The sequence below is a fragment of the Rana temporaria genome, chromosome 2, assembly GCF_905171775.1.
Source record: "Rana temporaria chromosome 2, aRanTem1.1, whole genome shotgun sequence".
In the NCBI taxonomy this organism is placed as follows: Eukaryota; Metazoa; Chordata; class Amphibia; order Anura; family Ranidae; genus Rana; species Rana temporaria.
Genome location: NC_053490.1, coordinates 230,426,298 through 230,446,908, shown reverse-complemented (window position 1 = coordinate 230,446,908; position 20,611 = coordinate 230,426,298). Strand labels below are relative to the sequence as shown.

The window sequence follows — 20,611 nt, the reverse complement described above, 5'->3', positions numbered from 1 at the left end:
GGATTCAGCCCAAAATTCGGGCTGAAATCGGACCTGAAATGGTGAACCAGGATGCACAGGACCCCTGCTGGGAGCCGCATTGGCATCCAGTGTGAATGGAACCTAAGTGGTCCCATTTTTCTATATTTGTATTTACTAAGTGCCATCAGCTCATAAGTGATCAAGGCTTTTTGTGCACAGGCACTAAACAGCTAGAAAATGCCCAAAGTTGGGCTGGTGCATGCACACTGACTATTGCTGTAGCTAAGCTGTGGCAACACTGCAATTTTGAATATGAAGAGAACTGAATCTCAATTTCCATAACACAAGTAAAGTATGAAATATACATTCACTGGCCTTTTTATTAGGTACACCTTGCTAGTACCAGGATGGACACCCTTTTGCCTTCGTGGCATAGATTCAACAAGGTGTTGGAAACATTACTCAGAGATTTTGGTCCATAATCACATGATAGCATCACACAGTTGCTGCAGATTTGTCGGCTGCACATCAATGAGGTGAATCGCTCATTCCACCACATTCCAAAGGTGCTCTATTGAATTGAGATCTGGTGACTGTGGAGGCCTTTGCAGTACAGTGAACTCATTGTAATGTTCAAGAAGCCAGTTTGAGATGATCTGAGCTGTGACATGGTGCATTATCCTAGCCATCAGAAGATGGTAACGCTGTAGTCATAAAGGGATGGACATGGTCAGCAACAATACTCAGGTAGGCTGTGGTGTATAAATAGTGCTTAATTGGTACTAAGGGGCCCAAAGTGTGCCAAGAAAATACCCCCCACACCACCACCAGCCTGAACCTTTGATACAAGGCAGGATGGAACCTAAGCTTTAGTGTTGTTTATGCCTAATTCTGACCCAACCATCTTAATGTCACAGCTGAAATCCAGACTCAAATGGCCAGGCAATGTTTTATCCAATCTTCTATTGTGCCATTTTGGTGAGCCTGTATGAATTGTGGCCTCAGTTTCCTGTTCTTAGCTGACAAGAGTGGCACCCGGTGTGGTCTTCTGCTGCTGTAGCCCATCTGCTTTAAGGTTCGATGTGTTGTGCATTCAGAGATGGTATTCTGCATACCTTGGTTGTAACTAGTGGTTATTTAAGTTGCTGTTGCATTTCTATCATCTTCAACCAGTCTGCCCAATCTCCTCTGACCTCTGACATCAACAAGGTATTTTCGTCCACACACCTGCCGCTCACTGGATATTTTCTCTTTTTTGGACCATTCTCTGTAAACCCTAGAGATGGTTGTGCATGAAAATCCCAGTAGATCAGCAGTTTTTGAAATACCAATAACCATGCCACGTTCAAAGTCACTTAAATCCTTTTTCTTCTCCATTCTGATGCTCAGTTTGAACTTCGGGAAGTCACCTTCATCACATCTAGATGCATAAATGCATTAAGTTGCTGCCATGTGATTAGCTGATTAGCAATTTGTGTTACCAAGCAATTTAATTGGTCTACCTAACAACATGGTCAGTGAGTATATATTGCTCTCTAGCCCTATTAGTACATTTTAAGGTTAACCCGTTGCCTCACTTATCAAGCTAAGCTCCTCCATGAATATTAAGCCAGCTTCTGACTTTTTGACAAATGGTCTTTGCATTAGCTTTAGTACCTTCCCTGTGACAGTGCCAATATGCATTCTTCTACATATTTTTGGTAAAACAAATTGCAATAGGCATTGGTTGGTTGGTTGGTTTGGTTAAATGTTGTGTCTACAAACTATGGGATAGATTTAAGGACTTTTATTTATTTTTATTTTGTTTTTACTGGTAATGCTGGCGATCTGCGATTTTTACTTGAACTGTGATATTGCGGTGGACAAATCTGACCCCAAATAAATTTGGGGACCAGTGACATCATCACATTGATCAGTGCTATAAAAATGCACTGATCAATGTATAAATTACACTGGCAGGCAAGGGGTTAACACTAGGGGGCAAACAATGGGTTAAATGTGTTCCCTCAGCGTGTTCTAACTGTAGGGGGGATGGGCTGCCTGGGACATGACAGAGATATCTGTTCCCAATCACTGGGAACAACAGATCTCTGAGATGTTCTCTGTCAGAACTGGGATCCGCCTTGTTTACAATGGCAGATCAATGTTCTGCCTCTGTGTACAGCGATCTCGGGCTGCCACAAACTCACATGTATGGATCGACATACGGGTTAGTCGGTTCATGCAAGAGAGCCGGCCTGCCACAGTGTAAGTGTGGCGGCTGGTCGGCAAGTGGTTAAACATCTAAGCATGTACAGGGTATTTTGAAAAATAGGGATTCTTCTTTAATTAGGTAGATGTTTGGAGCAATTTAGCACAATTCAAGTCCAGGTTTACATCACCTCACTTTACCTGCCATTACACTTTAGTAAATCAGGTCTTTAAGAGAAGATTTTGAAAAAGTTCACACCATGTGAGAACTTGTTTCCTAGCTAAGTATAGCCTTTTGGAATTTAATCTCATGTTTCTTTGACGGCGTAAGTTAGAAACTAAATGCTATTTTCATTATACTTTCACAAGTTAATTATTCTCACCTATGCTTGTGTGACAGCTTGAATGATCTCCATTCAAATATATCAACGAGTTGAAGTAGCTCTGCAGCATTATACTGTAGTGCAGGGGTCTCAAACCGGCGGCCCTCCAGTTGTTGCGAAACTACAAGTCCCTTCATGCCTTTGCATATGGGAGTCATGCTTGCAATGCCTCATGGGACTTGTAGTTTCGCCACAGCTGGAAGGCCGCCCGGTTGAGACCACTGCTGTAGTGGTTTTCTTTTTAGAACAGAACATTGTGGCACAACACATATATGACCTTGCCCTTGCTGATTTACAGCTAGAAACATCCTTTTCACATTTGACATGGTTCTAAGTGCACATATCCAAAGGGATTTTTCAATATTTTGAGCGATTTCATAAAAAGGAGTGTTGCTTTTCTGTGTCATGTTTAATAGACATATGGTTACCTGCTATCTAGTGATGTGTGAGTAATTTAGCCAAATGTAAAAAGTTATTGCAACTGTTTTCAACTCTGAACTTTTTGACCAGCTTCTGATTCACTTCAACTTGAAAAATGTGCATTATAAGATCTTAGCATGCAATTACTTTTTTCCAGTAAAATGAGTTACATCTGAGCACACATCCTTTTCTTTCTTATGTATACATGTTTATAAAATGCAACTTAACATGGTAACTGGGCTTTTGCAATCTAGTGTAATATTTAAGGAAACTCTTTATTTTCCGGTGCCAGGTAAAACTGAAAAAGATGTTTCTTCTAAACCTCACAAAACATCTCAAAGTCCACCAACAACTGCTGGTAAATTTTATAAGCACTTTGGAAAAACAACAAACATTTCTTTCACAATTTACTATTTCCCCTATTACTCATGGTTTCTGTTATATTCTGTGCAGTGCCAAAACCAGCACAAACCGCAAAGATGCCAATAAACCTGATTAGACTTCATATATATCCGGATCCAGCACTTCCAAGTGGTAAAGTGGCCTGTTTTTAAATTGGCTTGTTTTTCGGCAATCGTAAGCCAACAGTACAGACAGCTATGCATGAATGCTTCGAAATTATTTAGCTGATTGGACTTGTAGCTACAGTATTCTCTACAGCTATTCTTTTATCTTTGCATACACAACTATTGAATGGAAGCTGTCTCAGAGAAAGAGCACTTTTTAGCATACAATTCTAGCATAAGATAGGACAGTTCATCACTTAGGTGTCCTTTTATGAAAGTGCGGTAAAATACCGCTATTCAGTTCTCAGGCATTCTCAGGGGAGATCGCTCTCCTCTGAGTGCCTGTTTATGAAGCTCTGTAGAGCGGTTCTCATGTTGAGATGAGGAGCGATCTGCAAACGGCTGGAAACTCCTGAGAACGGCTTCTCTCACTGTAATCTCGCGTGATGTAGCGGGATTACAGTATGAGGAAGTGAAAAATACAAAAGTTGAACACGAATCAGCACACATTATACACCACATATTAATAAAATAATAAAGTTACATTCCCACCAAACAATATACATTAACCTAATTATTAAAAAAACATTGTTTTTATCAATATTTAAAGCTCATACATGTGCCTATTTAAATGTGAATGGTGTATAGTAAATGAATGGAATCCCACATATGTAATGCAGCTATACACCCTTCATATAAATGAAAAATACATTTTTTTTTAATTATTATTTTTTTTTTTTTAATAAAGTATACAAATATAAACCCTGTATAACTGTAATAGAACAGTCCATGGGTAAAACCATATTTTAGGGTCTACAATTTTTTTTTACTAATAAATAAAAAATTATATAACAATGACTTTAATAATAGCATTTTAATGCAGGTAGAATTTTATGTATGTATGTATATATATATATGTGTGTGTATATATATATCTATAGATAATATACATATAAATAAACACACACATATATATGCTATATGATGATGTATACATATATATACATATATATATATATATATATATATATATATATATATATATATATATATATATATACTATAAATTCCTAACCTGATCATTTTGGGGTGTGTATTGGTGGGAAGATGTGTTCTGACTGCTGCTCGTGTGTGAAGCATGGAAGTCAAAAGACTTCCTTCTTCCTCCACAATACACAGCCAGCTTTGGCTTCTCTCTCTGATTCTCCACCTCTGAGATGGTGAATCAGAAAGTGAGAATTCTGTCACAGATCGCCAGTGAGGTGCTGAGATCGCACCTTCATAAACTGTCAGTTTCTGTGACAGTGAGTTAATCAGTGGAGAACATGTACTCAGCTGATTACCTCAGTTTCATAAACTGTTCATGACCTGAGATCAGCGGTGAGAGTCGGGATCGCCGCTGATCTCACTTTCATAAAAGGACACCTTACTTTGTTAATCATCCTGGTTTATTCAACATGATGATGCAAACAGTAATGAATATATGCACGGTGCATTACTCATAACAGCCAATCAGAATATATTTTCTTATGGTAAAATAAATGAAGGATTGAAAAAGCAATATTAATGAGGATTTTCCTGTTACAAAAATATGCTCTGTAGGAGTTTAGGAATGCTCTCTCATCTGCCAAGCAATACCCTTTCATAGCCACATGGTTTTAGAAACCCAAAGCAGCTTTTTAATATTTCTTTAACCTCCACCTTCAGCTCTTATTTCCTATAGATCATCTGACAAGTTATTTTATATTAAAAACTAACATATTAAATCAGTTTCTGTTTACCAAGCTTGTGCTGTGGTGTTATGCTACAGGTTTGTGAGTACTTAAACTACGTAGGAGGCCCTCTGTGCCAAGTGCAGGATAAGCTTAAAGGGTGTGCACAGCTAACCTGGCTGTAAATGTAGTGACATATGTGGTAGGTAGTGGAAGGTGGGCTTTTATGAGATGATCATATAAGCATGGTGACCTCAGGAACAGCATCTTGATCATTGTTGGGAGTCATACATACTTAATGCTGCCAGGCATGATTTCCCAGCACATACATTGCATACATTGATGCATGTACATTAATACACAAATTTGTTGATGCCCATTATGTTAAGGTAGCCAATTCAGTTTAAATAGACTCATCTTTAACAGGAAAAAATTTACCTGCTCTATTTTTTGCAATGCAGCTCCCCCCAAGGTACAGAACATTCACATGCACATTTTACGCTGTAGCATAGATGCATTTGGTTCTACTGTATATGTGTCTTGGACTGCTGTTTAGAATAAGAATTATTCTATAGAATTACTGTGAATTGTGGTAAAGCATGTTTTTAACTGTGAATTTTGGTAATGAATGTTTTTATCATGTGTTACCACAATGAAAGGTGAGGAGCCAGCCTTAAAATTACAATTACTTCCTCATATGTGTGGATGTATCAGGGGGTCAACTGAAGACTTATTCTGCAAACTCCAGTAAAGCAAAAATAAGTTAAATAAATGCAATCACACAACTTGGAAAATGAGGAAGGTCCCCTGAAACCTGTTGCTCACTGCTGCACCGCTATCTTTTCCTTTTACCTGTGCCCCTGAGAATACACATACCACACTCCTTACAGCTTACGCTTTAGCGCACCTGTGCATGTTCACGTCTTACAGTTATCCACTTGCTTGTCATCTAAACCCCTGGATTTGGATTGTGCTTTGCTGTGTGCTGTAATTCCTGTGCATACCCCGATAGCCATTGTGTAAGTGTATATTGTTTTTTTTTTGTTGTTTCTCTACTTATTAAACAACACATCAACTTAGTTTTGACAAGCTGTTTCTTCTAATACCCTGATGATTATCCTCAGTCTGTCCTACTCATTCCACTAACACCCTTTGCTCATTAAAATTGCAAATGGTCTACTGATGGAAAATATACTATGGTTCACTTTGCAATTGAAGTTGTAGTTATTGAATGAGAAGAAGCTCTGTTGACTTCCATTAACCAATCATGTGCAAGCAAAATGCTGTTTTTCATTTTGTTTACATGCAATTGGGTATTTTGCAGCATGAAATTGAATCATATTGACAAAGCCTTGGGGAATATTCCCTTTCAAAATCAACTTCCCTTGCAAAGGAAACAGACTATTTGCCTTTAGTAAATAAACTCTTCTTTCTCCAGCCTTTGATGCTGTTGACCACATAGTTCTGCCCCTGATGCTTGTGTCCTTACCTAATGCCCTTCTAGCTTTTTAAACAGATACAGTATATATATCTCATAGTTCAACATTATCTCTTCCTTGTATACTCTGTCTGTGAGTGTATCAAATGGCACTGTGTAAGCCTTTTTTTGTCTTCTCCATCTATGTTCTTTTCATTTTTCCATCATCTTAGCCTGCTTCCCAACCAAAAATAACCATTAATATCAATCACTCCCCAGTATTTACATTTCATTATGATTTTTAGGGTTAATATATTAGTGTTTCATCTTGTCATAATTACAATAATTTCTGAATAGTTCTTCCTAACTCCAAATTATTTTTTAATTATCAGGAACTACTGTACTTCCAATTCTACAGTACAGTTTGAGCTTTTTAGCCCCACAGGCACTGTTTAGCAGTCCTGTAGCCCTCTAGCCTTCAAACTCACCTCTTTAATTCACCTCCCAAGTATCTAAACTAAATCACACTAATGTATTGCCGCTATTCAGAGAACCCTAAAAACTCCCTACAAAACTGTAAAATGATATGGTTAAATAAAATAACCTCCATTAAAATTATGGTTTAACCCAAATCAGTCTGCCACTATAAAACTTGGCCAGATAAGATCCTCCTCAAAGATCCTAAAGCAATATAATATGCTATGCTAAACGTCACTTAGAGTGATAAAAGGCAGAGAGTGCCTAAACAGGTTCTCAATACCAGAGAGGTCTTGGTTTTCTTGGCATCACTAAATACTATCTTGAAACCAGTCTATGCTACTAAACCTCTTGGTCAACTTTTTATCCTCTTTACAGTTGGTTGGGGATAGAGAACTTTTGGCCCATGCCTATTTATTTAAACTTTCTGCTGTGGTTAGCCACTACCAACTTGAAGGAATCTTCAGCTATGTCCTGGTCCATACCAAAGATATATGCCACTGAGATAGATATATGATAGGTTTAGAAGATATATGGTTATACTGAAAAAACAAATTCCATCTGTCTTCTACAGACACACTTTCATTTCTTTTTGTACCAACATAAACCTGGCTGGACAATTTTGTATTTTCGGTTTCAAGACATATATCACAATGGAAATAGGACTTTCCTCTGTTTCTAGACCCTACAATCCACTCTCAACTTACCATCAAAGTCTTTATTCATCTATTTTCTAGTCAATGATTATGCTCACTATTTTCAAAAATCTCCAACTTTCTAGGTTGCCTTCTTTTGAGGAACTTTGCTTGGAAGGCCCTTCAAACACACATTTTACAAAAAGCATTTATAGATACTTAAACACTATATCCACTAACCTATTTCTTAAATATAAATATATGCTCAAATGGAATGACTCCCTGTGTTGCACTCCAGAACATGATGACTGGGAGAAAATATGAAGTAGCAACAAAAAAACCTCTATATGCATTCTATACAAAGATAACCAATATAACCCTCTAGTGATATAACACTCCAAAATATCTCCAATGATTAACCCAACAATTCCATTCAATTTCTGGAGGTGCCTATAGCCAATACCATATCTATTGATAATGTTAATGATATTCTTTCTGGCTTAAAAGCAAATCCTTTCTTGAAACAGTACTGGCCCTATCTATTCCTTTTGAACCAGTTAACTTTCTTCTAAACCTAAATATTCCATTCAATTAATGAATCATATTTTGACTTCAGCTTAATTGCATTGAATTGGCAATAACCAATGAGACAGCCTCCAAAAGACCTATAAAAACGCATCCAATATGTTTACAATATGGAATACCTTACAGCAGAATTTGACTGCTCTCTGAGTGCCAACACCAAAATCTAGTCTCAGTGGCAATTCCTTATTCCTGCCACAACTTTCTCACCCTCATACATGCTGATTTAAACCACTTGTTAGAGGCTGTATCTGTCCCCTTACAGGTGGTGTTAGGAGACAGATGACATAAATCCTCCCCTAACCATTTCCCCTACTTGCCCCCACTTATCCCCCATACCCTTCCTCCCTTCCTTTTTCTAACCCTTCTGATTTCGGTGCTACCCATGTGTCTCCACACGTAAATTGGTTCTATGATCTACACAGTTCTTAATATTGATGGGCACCTCCCATGAACTAATGGAACAATTATGCACACATGCCATTCATCACTTTGATCACCAGATTAAAGGACCTTGTTCTTTTTCCTTGAATGTACAACAATGAAGAACAGATGTCATGTTTTATGTTATGATAACTTTATTGTGTTCATTACATAACAATATTACAATAATATGTTACTGCTATGTTTTCTTTTACCTTGTACACTATCAGATATGATGTTCTGAAACACAATATGTTGTCATTACATGTACCATGCACAATATATATTTTTTAAAAAGTAAAAAAAAAAACACAGTTCTTCAAGATAAATATACTGTAAAATCCTGTCTTAGATATTCAGTTATTTCAGTAACATAGTCAACATTACTTTTTACATCTACTGTCTGCTAGATTTGTATGCACTATTCTTCACCTATTTGTATAGCACTATATGCAGGACACTATGTAAATCATTTGTAATCATTTGTAATAATAATGATAGCTGATTGGTTCTTATGGATTATTGTATGCTGAGCATTAGCATAACTCTTTGCACCCATATACTTTACTGAATAAGCCCAATTCTGTATAATTTGCTGCAAGAAATAGTATTCTCTTGATCTTGTGTTGCTGTGCAATATTGCAATCTTCTCCTCTGCTACAAATCTGTGCCTCAGAGCATAAAATGATTCTTTATTTTAAATAAAAAGGCATGCTTCCTCTAGCCTTCTTTCCATTCTGCATTCCTTGCTTTTTATTCCTCTACTGAACAATCGCATAATGGACATTTCTTGTTCTTTTGTTTTTTATTTCAGAGAATCATTTAAACATCTGTTTTTTCTTTTTATTTTCCAGTGCAAAGTGAAACACAAACCACTGCACCTCCAATCCCTAAAACAACTCAGTCAAATAAAATACCGCAGTCAAAACCTGGTAACTGAGATCTTAGTTTTCCTAGTATAGGATTTAAATGTGAAAAAATATATACTTTAGTATAGTTGCCTATATCTTGGTTTTTACTGAGTATGGTCTACAGTTGAAATTAGAAAGGGCACTTTAAATTGACTTATTTTGAGGTTTCAGAGCACCTATTTTATAATGTATGCTATTTCTTTTCAGTACCTAGGGTCTGCTATTGGCATGAGGATGGTAGTATTGTTAGATGCATTTTAGTTTGGGTCTTACATTAGGAGGAGATGGGTTAATAATATATGTTCCATACTTGATCCTGGACATTACAACCAGTGAAAGAAAAACCTGTGGTCTTAGCAAACTACCGTACCTTGCTTTGTTTCAAGTAATATTACATTGGGTGGTCCTTAGAGATAAAACCAAGTTTGGTTCTTTCTGACTGATCACAGGTAGGCAAATTAAGAGTTGACATAAAACACAATGCTAACCATATATCATAGGAATCTGCAGTATTAACAGTAATTTATGTTCCCAGTGTTAGCCAAGTATTATTTTTAAAAATCAAATGGAAAGCAACTTAGGGACTTTTATATGGATATGTAGTGTGCTTTAGTCTCACAATTATATTCCTAAAAAATAGACCTAGGTTTCCTCTATATTGTTCTATGTTTGTTACCCTCATCAGGCTGCTTAAGACTTGAAAATCAGCATGTGTTATCATTATTAGTTTTAGGTAAAAAAGCACAAGCTTTTTTCAGAAAACCAGATATAGATATACAGCCAAAACAAAATGGGAGAATACTGTTATACTTACTTACTGAATATGATTTTTTTTTAAATACATACACAATAAACTAATCTAACTGAAAAAGAAAATATTTTAAACATTTTGGTAAAAACCATAAAAATTGTGTACTAACAAAACTATATATGGGCTAATAATACAGCATTGTGTAATAGATGCAACAATGTATAGTCGATGATCTTCAACTTTATATAGCTATATGCCAAGGCTTTATTGATTTTGCTTTGCCTGTATAATATTCTGCATAGTACAATTTGAATTAGGACTGTTCAGTTTTAGGTCTCATCTGAGTGGAAAAGAAGAGGGTGGACCACAAGTACTTTGTGTTCAAAAATTTTACTACTCTTTTTTTTTGCTTTTTGTAGTGTTAGGAAAAGGCTTTTCACAAGCCTGCCAGTTTATTTACTAAAAGCGAAGAGTGCAAAATCTGGTGAAGTTGTGCATGGTAACCAGAGCTTTTTTTCTCAGAACTCAGAACTCAACCACGACCCCGTTCAGATTTCACAAACAGTAGAAGGGTCTTAAAGGGCCAATAAATACCAGAATTGCATTACATACAGAATGAAGAGTTCAGGTGGTTACACACAGAGTGCAGAGCTGTCACTTGTAAACACAGAAACCAGAATTCTGTGTTTACAAGTGATTGTAGTGAGTGGGCACCAAAGGGTCTGAGCCAGAGGTGGTGGAACTGAGTTCCCCCTGAAAAAAAGCCCTGATGGTAACCAATCAGCTTCTAACTTTAGCTTGTTCAATTGAGCTTTGACAAAAAATAAAATAAAAAATGTGGAAGCTAATTTATAAATAAGGCACTTTTCCACAAGAAAGCGAACCGGCACTGTTCCGTAAATGCCGCGTACACACCATCACTTTATGTGATGAAAAAAAAAACACGTTTTTAAAAACGTCACTTTAAATGACCGTGTGTGGGGGAAAACGTAGTTGTATGTCTTGTGAAAAACGACAAAAAAAAATTGAAGCATGCTTCAATTTTATGTGTCGTTTTTCAAAACGTCGTTTTTTACTTCACAGAAATTGACCGTGTGTAGCAAGAAACAACGTTTAAAATTACGTTTTTACACCCGCGCATGCCCAGAAGCTAGTTATGAAGCGAGCTTCAATGGAAAAAAGTGGTGAACGTAACCTCGCTTTGCTAGAGCATTGTGAAAAAACGATGGTGTGTAGGCAACTTCGTCTTTGAAAATTGAAGTTTCAAAAACGTTGTTTTTTACTTCACAGAAAATTTCGTTTTTTTTCATCACATAAAGTGATGGTGTGTATGCGGCATAAGAGTTTTTTTCTGTCAAATCCAATTTTAGCATATTTTAAAGTACATCTGTGACCAGGCTTTGGAAATTCAAGTATTTACATATTCTTAACAAGCAGCAAATGAGCATTAAAACAAGTCCTTACTGATCTATGTAGCTTGCGATATGGGGAAGCAGTTCATTCTCAAAATTCACAGGAGAAACACTGAAGCGTCTCTCTGCAGCTCAGCTCACCCTGTTCCTCCACTCCCAGCAGTAAACCTTTTAGTCTTTTCATTTCTAATGTAAACACAGAGCAGGTGCTTTGAAAATGGGGAGTAGAGAGCTAACAACTGTAGCACTTATTTTGTGAACTTTGAAAATGAATTGCTCTCCAGTGTATGCAGATACAGTGAGTGCTTGTTTTAAAATTCATTTACTTTTTATTAAGAATATGAAAATACTTGGATAGCCATAGTCTGGTCACAGGTTAACTTTAAACTAACTTCAATCATTATTTATATCTATTTAAAAATCAGGTTCTATGCATTTTTATTGATCTTAAACGTAATAAGACATACTTGGATACAGTTTAGTAAATTGCTCATAGCACAATTTTCTGCAAATATTAATATTACTTTTCTGGCTGTATCCAAAGCTTACATAACTTATGAAAGTAAAGGATTTTTAAGCTGTATTTATTAATTTTGAGGCTCAGCTAATCCGTCAGGTATACATATTTACAGCCTTTGTAACCACACACATATCTTACTCTTGAAAAGGCAGTGCTGTTGACAGGTATGGAAAAAAAGCCTGATGCATAAGTAACAACCACCAAGTCTTCCAATCATGCAGAGAAAACAAATGCTTTTTCAAATCTTCATACAGTAATGTAAAACAGGCAAGCTATTTAACAACAGGGAATACATGGTTCTTCTTACATGCTTCAGTAAGTAAACCCATGGGGTAGCTAAATCAGGGAATATTTCAGCAAAATTCCAGAAACTATACAGCAGCAGCATCTGAAAGCTTTTTGTGAGATCCTAGAAGATATTAGTTTACTTAAAAAAAAAAAAATACCATACCAGCTTTCTTTATAATTGTTATTTCATTCTTCACTGACATAACCTATTTCTTTATAATTGTCATTCGTTCTGTTCTCTATCACAGCTCCCAAAACCATAAAGAAAGTACCTATACATGTTATTAGCATCCAGATCTTTGACGAGCCAGATGTACCCATGGGTAACACAATCTTTTTTTCATTTCTGTGATTGCTCATTAGAAGATCGTTTTAATTATTACCATGTACACAGACAGAGGTCAAACAAAATATTTTAATATTTGCAGTAATATGAAAAGTTTTTACCTCCCCAGTCATGAAAAACTCTCTACCTTCTGACTTAAATGATGCCTAACCATTTTAGTTACCCCACAGAGTGGATAATTTTTATCCAGTCAATTCATTGTATCAGTATAAATATACACGCACTTTTATGGCTCCTCGGTACTCTAACCACAACCAGGATGTGAATTATTCTGTAAAATATATTACTTGTGTGTAAAAATTTAGGTCATCTCCTGTTATTAAAAGGACTATCTTTTGATAATCACCCGTATTTGAGATATACTTATGTATAGCAGATATAGGCAGGGCATTTACTATTAATTATTAGGTGTGAGGGTTTGCTCTTTGTTTAATTTCCCTACCAACACTATAAAGGCTGCTAAATTACAGCTGTGTATTCTCCAAGGTTAATATTTTAAAATTGGAGCAACTATACTATAGATTTGTTTCTCATAGCAGCTAGCAAGAGCCAATGAATGGTAAAGCCTGATCAGTTACTGTGTTTTTTTACAGTTTTATTTGCTCTTTATCTTTTTTCATATGACACACTCGGTGCGTGGCTTGGGATTCCTTTTTGGTCATGTTTATTGGAGTAGAGTAGGGAGTAATCTTTTTCAGAGACTGTCTACCCATGTCTTTTTTCAGAGACAGTGCAATGCAAGACTAGATGTGGTATTTTTCTTTTCCCTAGGTACAATAAAGGAAAGAGGTGCGGTCATACTGATACACTAAGGAAAGTCCTGCATTTCTGGGGTGGGGCATGGGAGCCTATTAGGACGTTTATGTAATGGATCCTTTAGCAAAACTGGAGTACACAATTTTTACACCATAATGAGGATCCTTCTCTGGACTCGATTCAAGGGAACATAACCCTTTTTATGTGTCATAGACATTATTTAAGCTCCTCAATGAAGCTCTCCGTGTATTAATATTTCAATACTAAAAATGTTATTTCTTTCAGTTCTTAACACCACATTGCCTCCTCATTCCACAACAACACAGAGACCAGAAACCCCCCATACCACTCCTGGTAAATCCTTTAACTAATTAGATTGGCATTTCTGCTTTTGAATGGCATGCATATAGTTCTGCAAATAACATACTATTATGATGTCTGAGAGTTTATGTGAGTGATGCTATAGACCAGTGGTCTACACACTGTGGCCCATGGGCCAGATGTGGCCCTTTTTTTGTTATTATCTGACCCTTAGGGCACTATTTCTCCCACTGACACTAACAATGGGACGTTATTTTATCCACTGAAAAAGATCTATAAACAATCAGCGCAATTAGTGATAAACCTTAAATAATTACTAATCATACGCGTTGCTGTCTGTGACACTAAAAGGGTGATTTCACCCCACCCTTACAAATGAATAAATACAATAAGAGTGTAGCGCAATACTCTATAAATACTGAGCATTCATAAACAACAAAAAGTGAACTATAAATAATTAATAGTGCTGGTGTAATTAAGTCACAAAATCCAATCAAAAAATTCAATGTCCATAAGTGATCAAAATCAAATACATCTATGACCGGGTGAAAAACCTGCTCACCTCCAGGGAATAGGAGACACACATGTGTTATGTAATCCTCAATGCTTAAAGGGTCACTAAAGGAAAAACATTTTTTGCTGAAATGACTGTTTACAGGGTATAGAGACATAAAAGTTAACTGATTCCTTTTAAAAATGATTAAAAATAGATTAAATTCTATCATATAATGTGCCTCTAGTTTCACTTTCGGTTTTAAACTGGTTTCATGTTTATGTGAAGTAAAGGGACCCACAGAACAAAAACAAACAAATCCAGGGCAGTGTTTTGTTTTTAAAATGAATCTGATTGGTTCTGAGGAGTTTTAGACACACAGCTTAGACCACAGTGAGGAGCTCCCATGAGTTTTTTTCATAAGGAGCCAGACAAGCAGGAAGTGTGGAGATCACAGCAGAATTACAGCTACTTCAAAGCAAAAACTAACAATGAGGACATGAAACCAGTACTTCAGTAAGGTAAAGGAAGCTATTTAGCTGGGAAAAAAAATTCCTTTAGTGATCCTTTAAATCAACAGGAAAAGGTGGCCACCTCCTCCACTTTCTCCATTTACAGTCCCAAACACAAAGCAAAAAAGATAGAAGGCATCCACATAGTGAAATCTGCTTTAACAATTTATTTCCCCACACAGCAATAACACTTACATAAAAACAAGATATTACAGTACAAATTGATTCCAGTTGAACGCTGGCTCACCACCTCGACTGGCGTGGCGGTGTGACATCACGGGCTCGCTTACTGCATACACACACTCACTCACATACATACACAAGATATTGTATGTGTCTAGAGTGCCCAATGCTGGTGAGGTCCATGATGACGGGGTTATGATTTACTCATTACATGGCTATAATCAAAAGGGAAATGGTGATCAGCCTGTTGCTGACCCCCGCTATAGACTAAAGTTGGCCATACATGGAACGAAGTTCAGCCGGTTCAGCAGGGACCAGCCAAGTTTCGATTCATGTATGGGCTCCCTGGTTGTGTACAAGTCAAACTAGCGTTTGACTTTTGTACAACAAGCCTGTCGAGTTTTTCCCAAACAATTAGTGCCATCGGCTATATCTGGCAACATTAATCATTGTGTTCTGCTGGCAGGGAAGTATGCCCGCTCACATAACACAATAGTGTTGCGGGAGTCATTCAGTGTCATAGTTGATGGGGAATCAAATAATTTTCTTTCCTTTCACCCGTGGTGGATGGAAAAAAAAATTGCCTAAGATTCTGACTGGCCACAAAAGCTTGCTAATTCCCCAGTTGTTTTTTTTTAGGGTAAAATATGACGTTGCATGCTTAAGGTGAGCAAACAAGTTCCATTGGTAATCTGTCTTCTCTGCAAATGCTGGCAATGCCACTCTGATATCAGATTTCCCATTGAAGATAGTAGGGATCAGAAGCAGCCTCAGTAAAGTAAAGTAAGACTACTGCTTGCTCTACAAATTTAAATGCAAGAATGCATGGTTGTATTTTTTTAACATGTGTACAGCTGTAAACTTGTTGCAATCTCAAGTGACAGCCCATGGAAACTCTTGCATGAAGACATTTTGCCATGGCCACCACTGCTTGCCCAATATGAGTGATGAGGTTGATGAGGTAGTGGAGCAGGGTATATGTACAACTACACTGTGTACAGCTTTACAATTGCACTAACAATTATTTCTTAAAAATAAATCTGTTCAGTTGATATAAGGTCCTTTACTATGATCTTAGACAAACTGTATACAGTATTTATACCTAATATCAGCTGAAACATACTGCACCATTAACAATTCATGCTTGTACAGTTGTAATCATTCCATCCATATATTGTAATAAAAAAATCATCATACTGCCTCAAACAGGACATTCTTACCCATTATTTTTTCATTATAAGTCTTCATATATACAGTGTGGTACACATTTTAAACAGTTATTAAACAATGGCTGTACATGGGTTTTCTTTTTCTCCAGTTCCTGTGCAAAAAGTCCCACAACCAATTACCCAAAAACCCAAATCATCTCCTCGGACCCGTACAAAGCCTGGTAATACATTTAAACATTATTAAAACTTTAAAAAGTTCTGAAAAATGTGTACTATTTCAATAATCCAACTTTAATTATGGTGTGTATCAACTTTCACACGTGTTCTTACTGTATATCTGGCAATATTTAACGTGAATTTATATATGTAGGAAGGCTTTTTGTCTATAAATATCAGATTCATGTTACAGAGGATCATAACAACCATCTATTTGTTTTGCCCCAAATTCGCTCATCCATGTCTTTATGGACCTTGGTTTGTGCAATGGTCCAAATCATTTGGTGGAGGGGGGATTGTGGTTGTTTTTCAGGGGTTGGGCTTGGCCCCTTAGTTCCAGTAAAGGGAACTCTTAAGACATCAGCCTACCAAGACATGTTGGACAATTTCATGCTCCCAACTTTGTGAGAACAGTTTAGCAAAAGCCTCTTCCTGTTAAAACATGACTGCGCACCAGTGCTCAAAGCAAGGTACATAAAGACATAAATGAGCGAGTTTAGGGTGGAGGAACTTGACTGTCCTGCACCTCAACCCGATAGAACACCTTTGGGATGCATTAGAGTAGAGACTGTGAACCAGGCCTTCTTGTCCAACATCAGTACAAAGAAATAAATATTGGTGCAAACTAGTACTGGTGTGAGCCTGGGGTTCTCAATGAAATCAATGTATCTATATTAGTCCGTAATGTCCATAAAAGTCAGTAATGGTGCACACTTGAGAGGCAGCTCAGTGTAGAATCAAGAAGCAGCTCAAAGAAACAACTGGGGAAAAAGCACAAGCGCCATACCAAGTGTAGCAGATACGGATGTTTAATATGGATAAAAAGACAGCTACTCACAAGAGTAAAGACATCATGAGCATATAACACTACATTATTATTATTATACAAGATTTATATAGCGCCAACAGTTTGCGCAGCACTTTACAACATGAGGGCAGACAGTGCAGTTATAATACAAATCAATACAGGAGTGATCAGAGGGCCCTGCTTGCTAGAGTTTACAATCTAGAAGGGATAATCATCCGAGAACCCAGCCGCAGAGGCCACCCCGGCGCCCCGCTCCAATAATGATTATGAACTGCAGTGCTATATGCTCATGTGCCCATGATGTCTTTGCTTTTGTGAGTGAGGCCCCGTGCACACGACCGAGTTTCTCGGCAGAATTCAGCCAGAAACTCGATCGGAGCTGGATTCTGCCAAGAAACTCGGTCGTGTGTACACTTTTCAGCGAGGAAGCCGACGAGGAACTCGTCGGGCCAAATAGAGAACATGTTCTCTATTTCCTCGTTGTTCACTGAACTCGACGAGGAACTCGATGTGTTTGGCACGTCGAGTTCCTCGGACATGTGTACGGGGCCTAACAGTCTTTTTATCCATATTAAACATCCGTATATTCTACACTTAGTATGGCGCTTGTGCTTTTTCCCCAGTTGTCCAACATCAGTGCCTGACCTCACAAATGCACTTCTGGAAGAATGGTCACACATTCCCATAGACACCCTCCTAAACCTTGTGGACAGTCTTCCCAGAAGAGTTGAAGCTGTTAGAGCTACAAAGGGTGGGCCAACTCAATACTGAACCCTACGGACGAAGACTGGGATGCCATTAAAGTTCATGTGCGTGTAAAGGCAGGTGTCCCAATACTTTTGACAATATAGTGTATATAAAATATAAATATTCAGTCCCAACAAACATCAAATTAATAACTGTGTAGTCCTAAGAGTGTTTAAATGAAATACAGTTCCTCCTCCTGCTCTTCAAACTCCACAAAGTGAAGATTCACTCCACCGCACCAGTATGCTCAGATATCAGATCTGCTCACCTTGGAATAGACATCTGTATACACAGAAGGTCATAACAAGCAAGAAAGAACCCCTTTTTTCCACAACGAGGAGAATTGAGATCTTATCCAGGCAGGGGAGTAACCTGTAAGGGCGGAGTGAAGGCGCTACCATCATTACTCTCAATGTTCTGGCTCGGGTGATCGAGTGGCAGCGTGTTGTTACTGTTATACATGATCCATAGCCAAGGATGTTTAAAAGTGATATGCTACTTTTTATTTGTGTAAAGAAAGGTGGATACCCTGCGCTGCCAATAATAAGTGAATGGAAGCTGCTAACACGGCTCGTTTGAAAAAAAGCAAAAGAAAATAAATGTATAGTGCTAAAAATGACTGTCAATAATGAAAATCAATTACCAAAAATTGTGAAACACATAACAATTATGAACAAAGTGTGCATCAATAACATACAAGTCCCATATTGCAGGGAATAAATATTGTGCCACTGGCACGTAATGCAGTGTGAACTGTTGCGCCTGTTGGTTGGTGCCAAAGCGCAAACAGTGATATAATCGACAATAATTAAATGCAAATATTCACATAAATCAAGAAAAATGTCAATCGAGTGAATAAGTGAATGGATGAAATGAGTGACTTCTCCAGTATGTGATAAACCCACCACCGAAAGCAATGCAGGCTTACCAGAGCGCGTTGACTTAAGATGACATATGCCACCGAAAGTCAAGGAAGGCTTATAATGACTGATGTCATAAACGATCCAAGGCAGAGTTGTACATCAACCGATCATCGTATCCTCTATGGGGTAGGTGGATGGAAAGAGACTGGATGCTATGCTGAAAATAGGGTCCCCAGGCTGGTTTTTCCTCACAATGTGTTAGTGGTATATAGAGATAGCAGAAAAAAGTGGTCACATAGCGTAATCCCGTTTAAAATGGGATTATTTATTTGCAGCTATCAAACTTACATTTGGCTGGAGATAAAAGCACTTTGTATACAAAATGGGGTGGCAGTGGAGTCCTCCCGACGCGTTTCGTGGTCATAGCACTTTGTCTTTGAGTAGTTGATACTTATGCTTTGCGGTGAATAAGCACTGGTCATGTCTTCTGAAAGGATGGCTGCATATTGAGTCTGCCTGGATAAGATCTCAATTCTCCTCAATGTCAATTAATTTGATGTTTGTTGGGACTGAATATTTATTGAGGTGGTTGATACACAGTTTGTGTACTAGTTGATCGATGGTTATAGATTGATTGTTTCCTTAATATGATCGTGGTACATTTTTAATTATAATTTGTAGGGTTGTCCCGATACCGATACTAGTATCGGTATCGGGACCGATTCCGAGTTTTTTCGGCGGTACTCAGACGCCGATACCCCGCCCCGATACACAAATAGAATACTTAACCCCCCAGCACCCCCCCGCCCCGCCGCCGCCGCTGCCGCCGCCGACCGCCGCCACCGGAGCCGCAAACCACCGCCGCGATCGGACGCCGTTACGCCGCATTACCGCTACCGCCGACTGTGTAATACGGGCGGGAACATTACAGCTTTGAATAGCTGTAATGATTGGCGCCGCGCATAGATACTCCCCCTTGCTCGGGTGAACTGTCCAATCCCGAGCGAGGGGGAGTGTCTATACACGCAGCGCGGCTCCAATCATTACAAAGCTATTCAAAGCTGTAATGTTCCTGGCCGTAGTACTGTACACAGTCGGCGGTAGCAGGTAAGCGGGCCATGGCTGCATATGGGGGGGAAACATGGCTGGATGGGGGGGAGACACATGGCTGGATGGGGGGGAGACACATGGCTGGATGGGGGGGAGACACATGGCTGGATAGGGGGGAGACACAAGGCTGGATGGGGGGGAGACACATGGCTGGATGGGGGGAGACACATGGCTGGATGGGGGGAGACAGATGGCTGGATGGGGGGGAGACACATGGCTGGATGGGGGGAGACAGATGGCTGGATGGGGGGAGACAGATGGCTGGATGGGGGGGAGACAGATGGCTGGATGGGGGGGAGACAGATGGCTGGATGGGGGGGAGACACATGGCTGGATGGGGGGGAGACACATGGCTGGATGGGGGGGAGACACATGGCTGGATGGGGGGGGAGACACATGGCTGGATGGGGGGGGAGACACATGGCTGGATGAGGGGGAGACACAAGGCTGGATGGGGGGGAGACACATGGCTGGATGGGGGGGAGACACATGGCTGGAT

At 38.5% G+C, this 20,611-nt stretch overlaps 1 protein-coding gene across 50 annotated transcripts in view; it reads left to right on the top strand.

The window, feature by feature from the left end:
- Nucleotides 1-20,611, top strand: part of LOC120926536 (ABI family member 3 binding protein) — a 454,839-nt gene that overhangs the window by 297,931 nt on the left and 136,297 nt on the right. For 47 of the 50 annotated variants that reach the window (XM_040336550.1, XM_040336548.1, XM_040336547.1 and 44 more), the window contains 6 exons: nt 3,247-3,312; nt 3,408-3,488; nt 9,561-9,638; nt 12,837-12,911; nt 13,976-14,044; nt 16,518-16,589. The exons of 1 other annotated variant lie outside the window; for it this stretch is intronic. In XM_040336550.1, the coding sequence (XP_040192484.1) occupies nt 3,247-3,312; nt 3,408-3,488; nt 9,561-9,638; nt 12,837-12,911; nt 13,976-14,044; nt 16,518-16,589 (441 nt within the window). The remainder of the gene's footprint in view (nt 1-3,246; nt 3,313-3,407; nt 3,489-9,560; nt 9,639-12,836; nt 12,912-13,975; nt 14,045-16,517; nt 16,590-20,611) is intronic. 2 more of the 50 variants (XM_040336582.1, XM_040336575.1) reach the window with 1 other exon arrangement.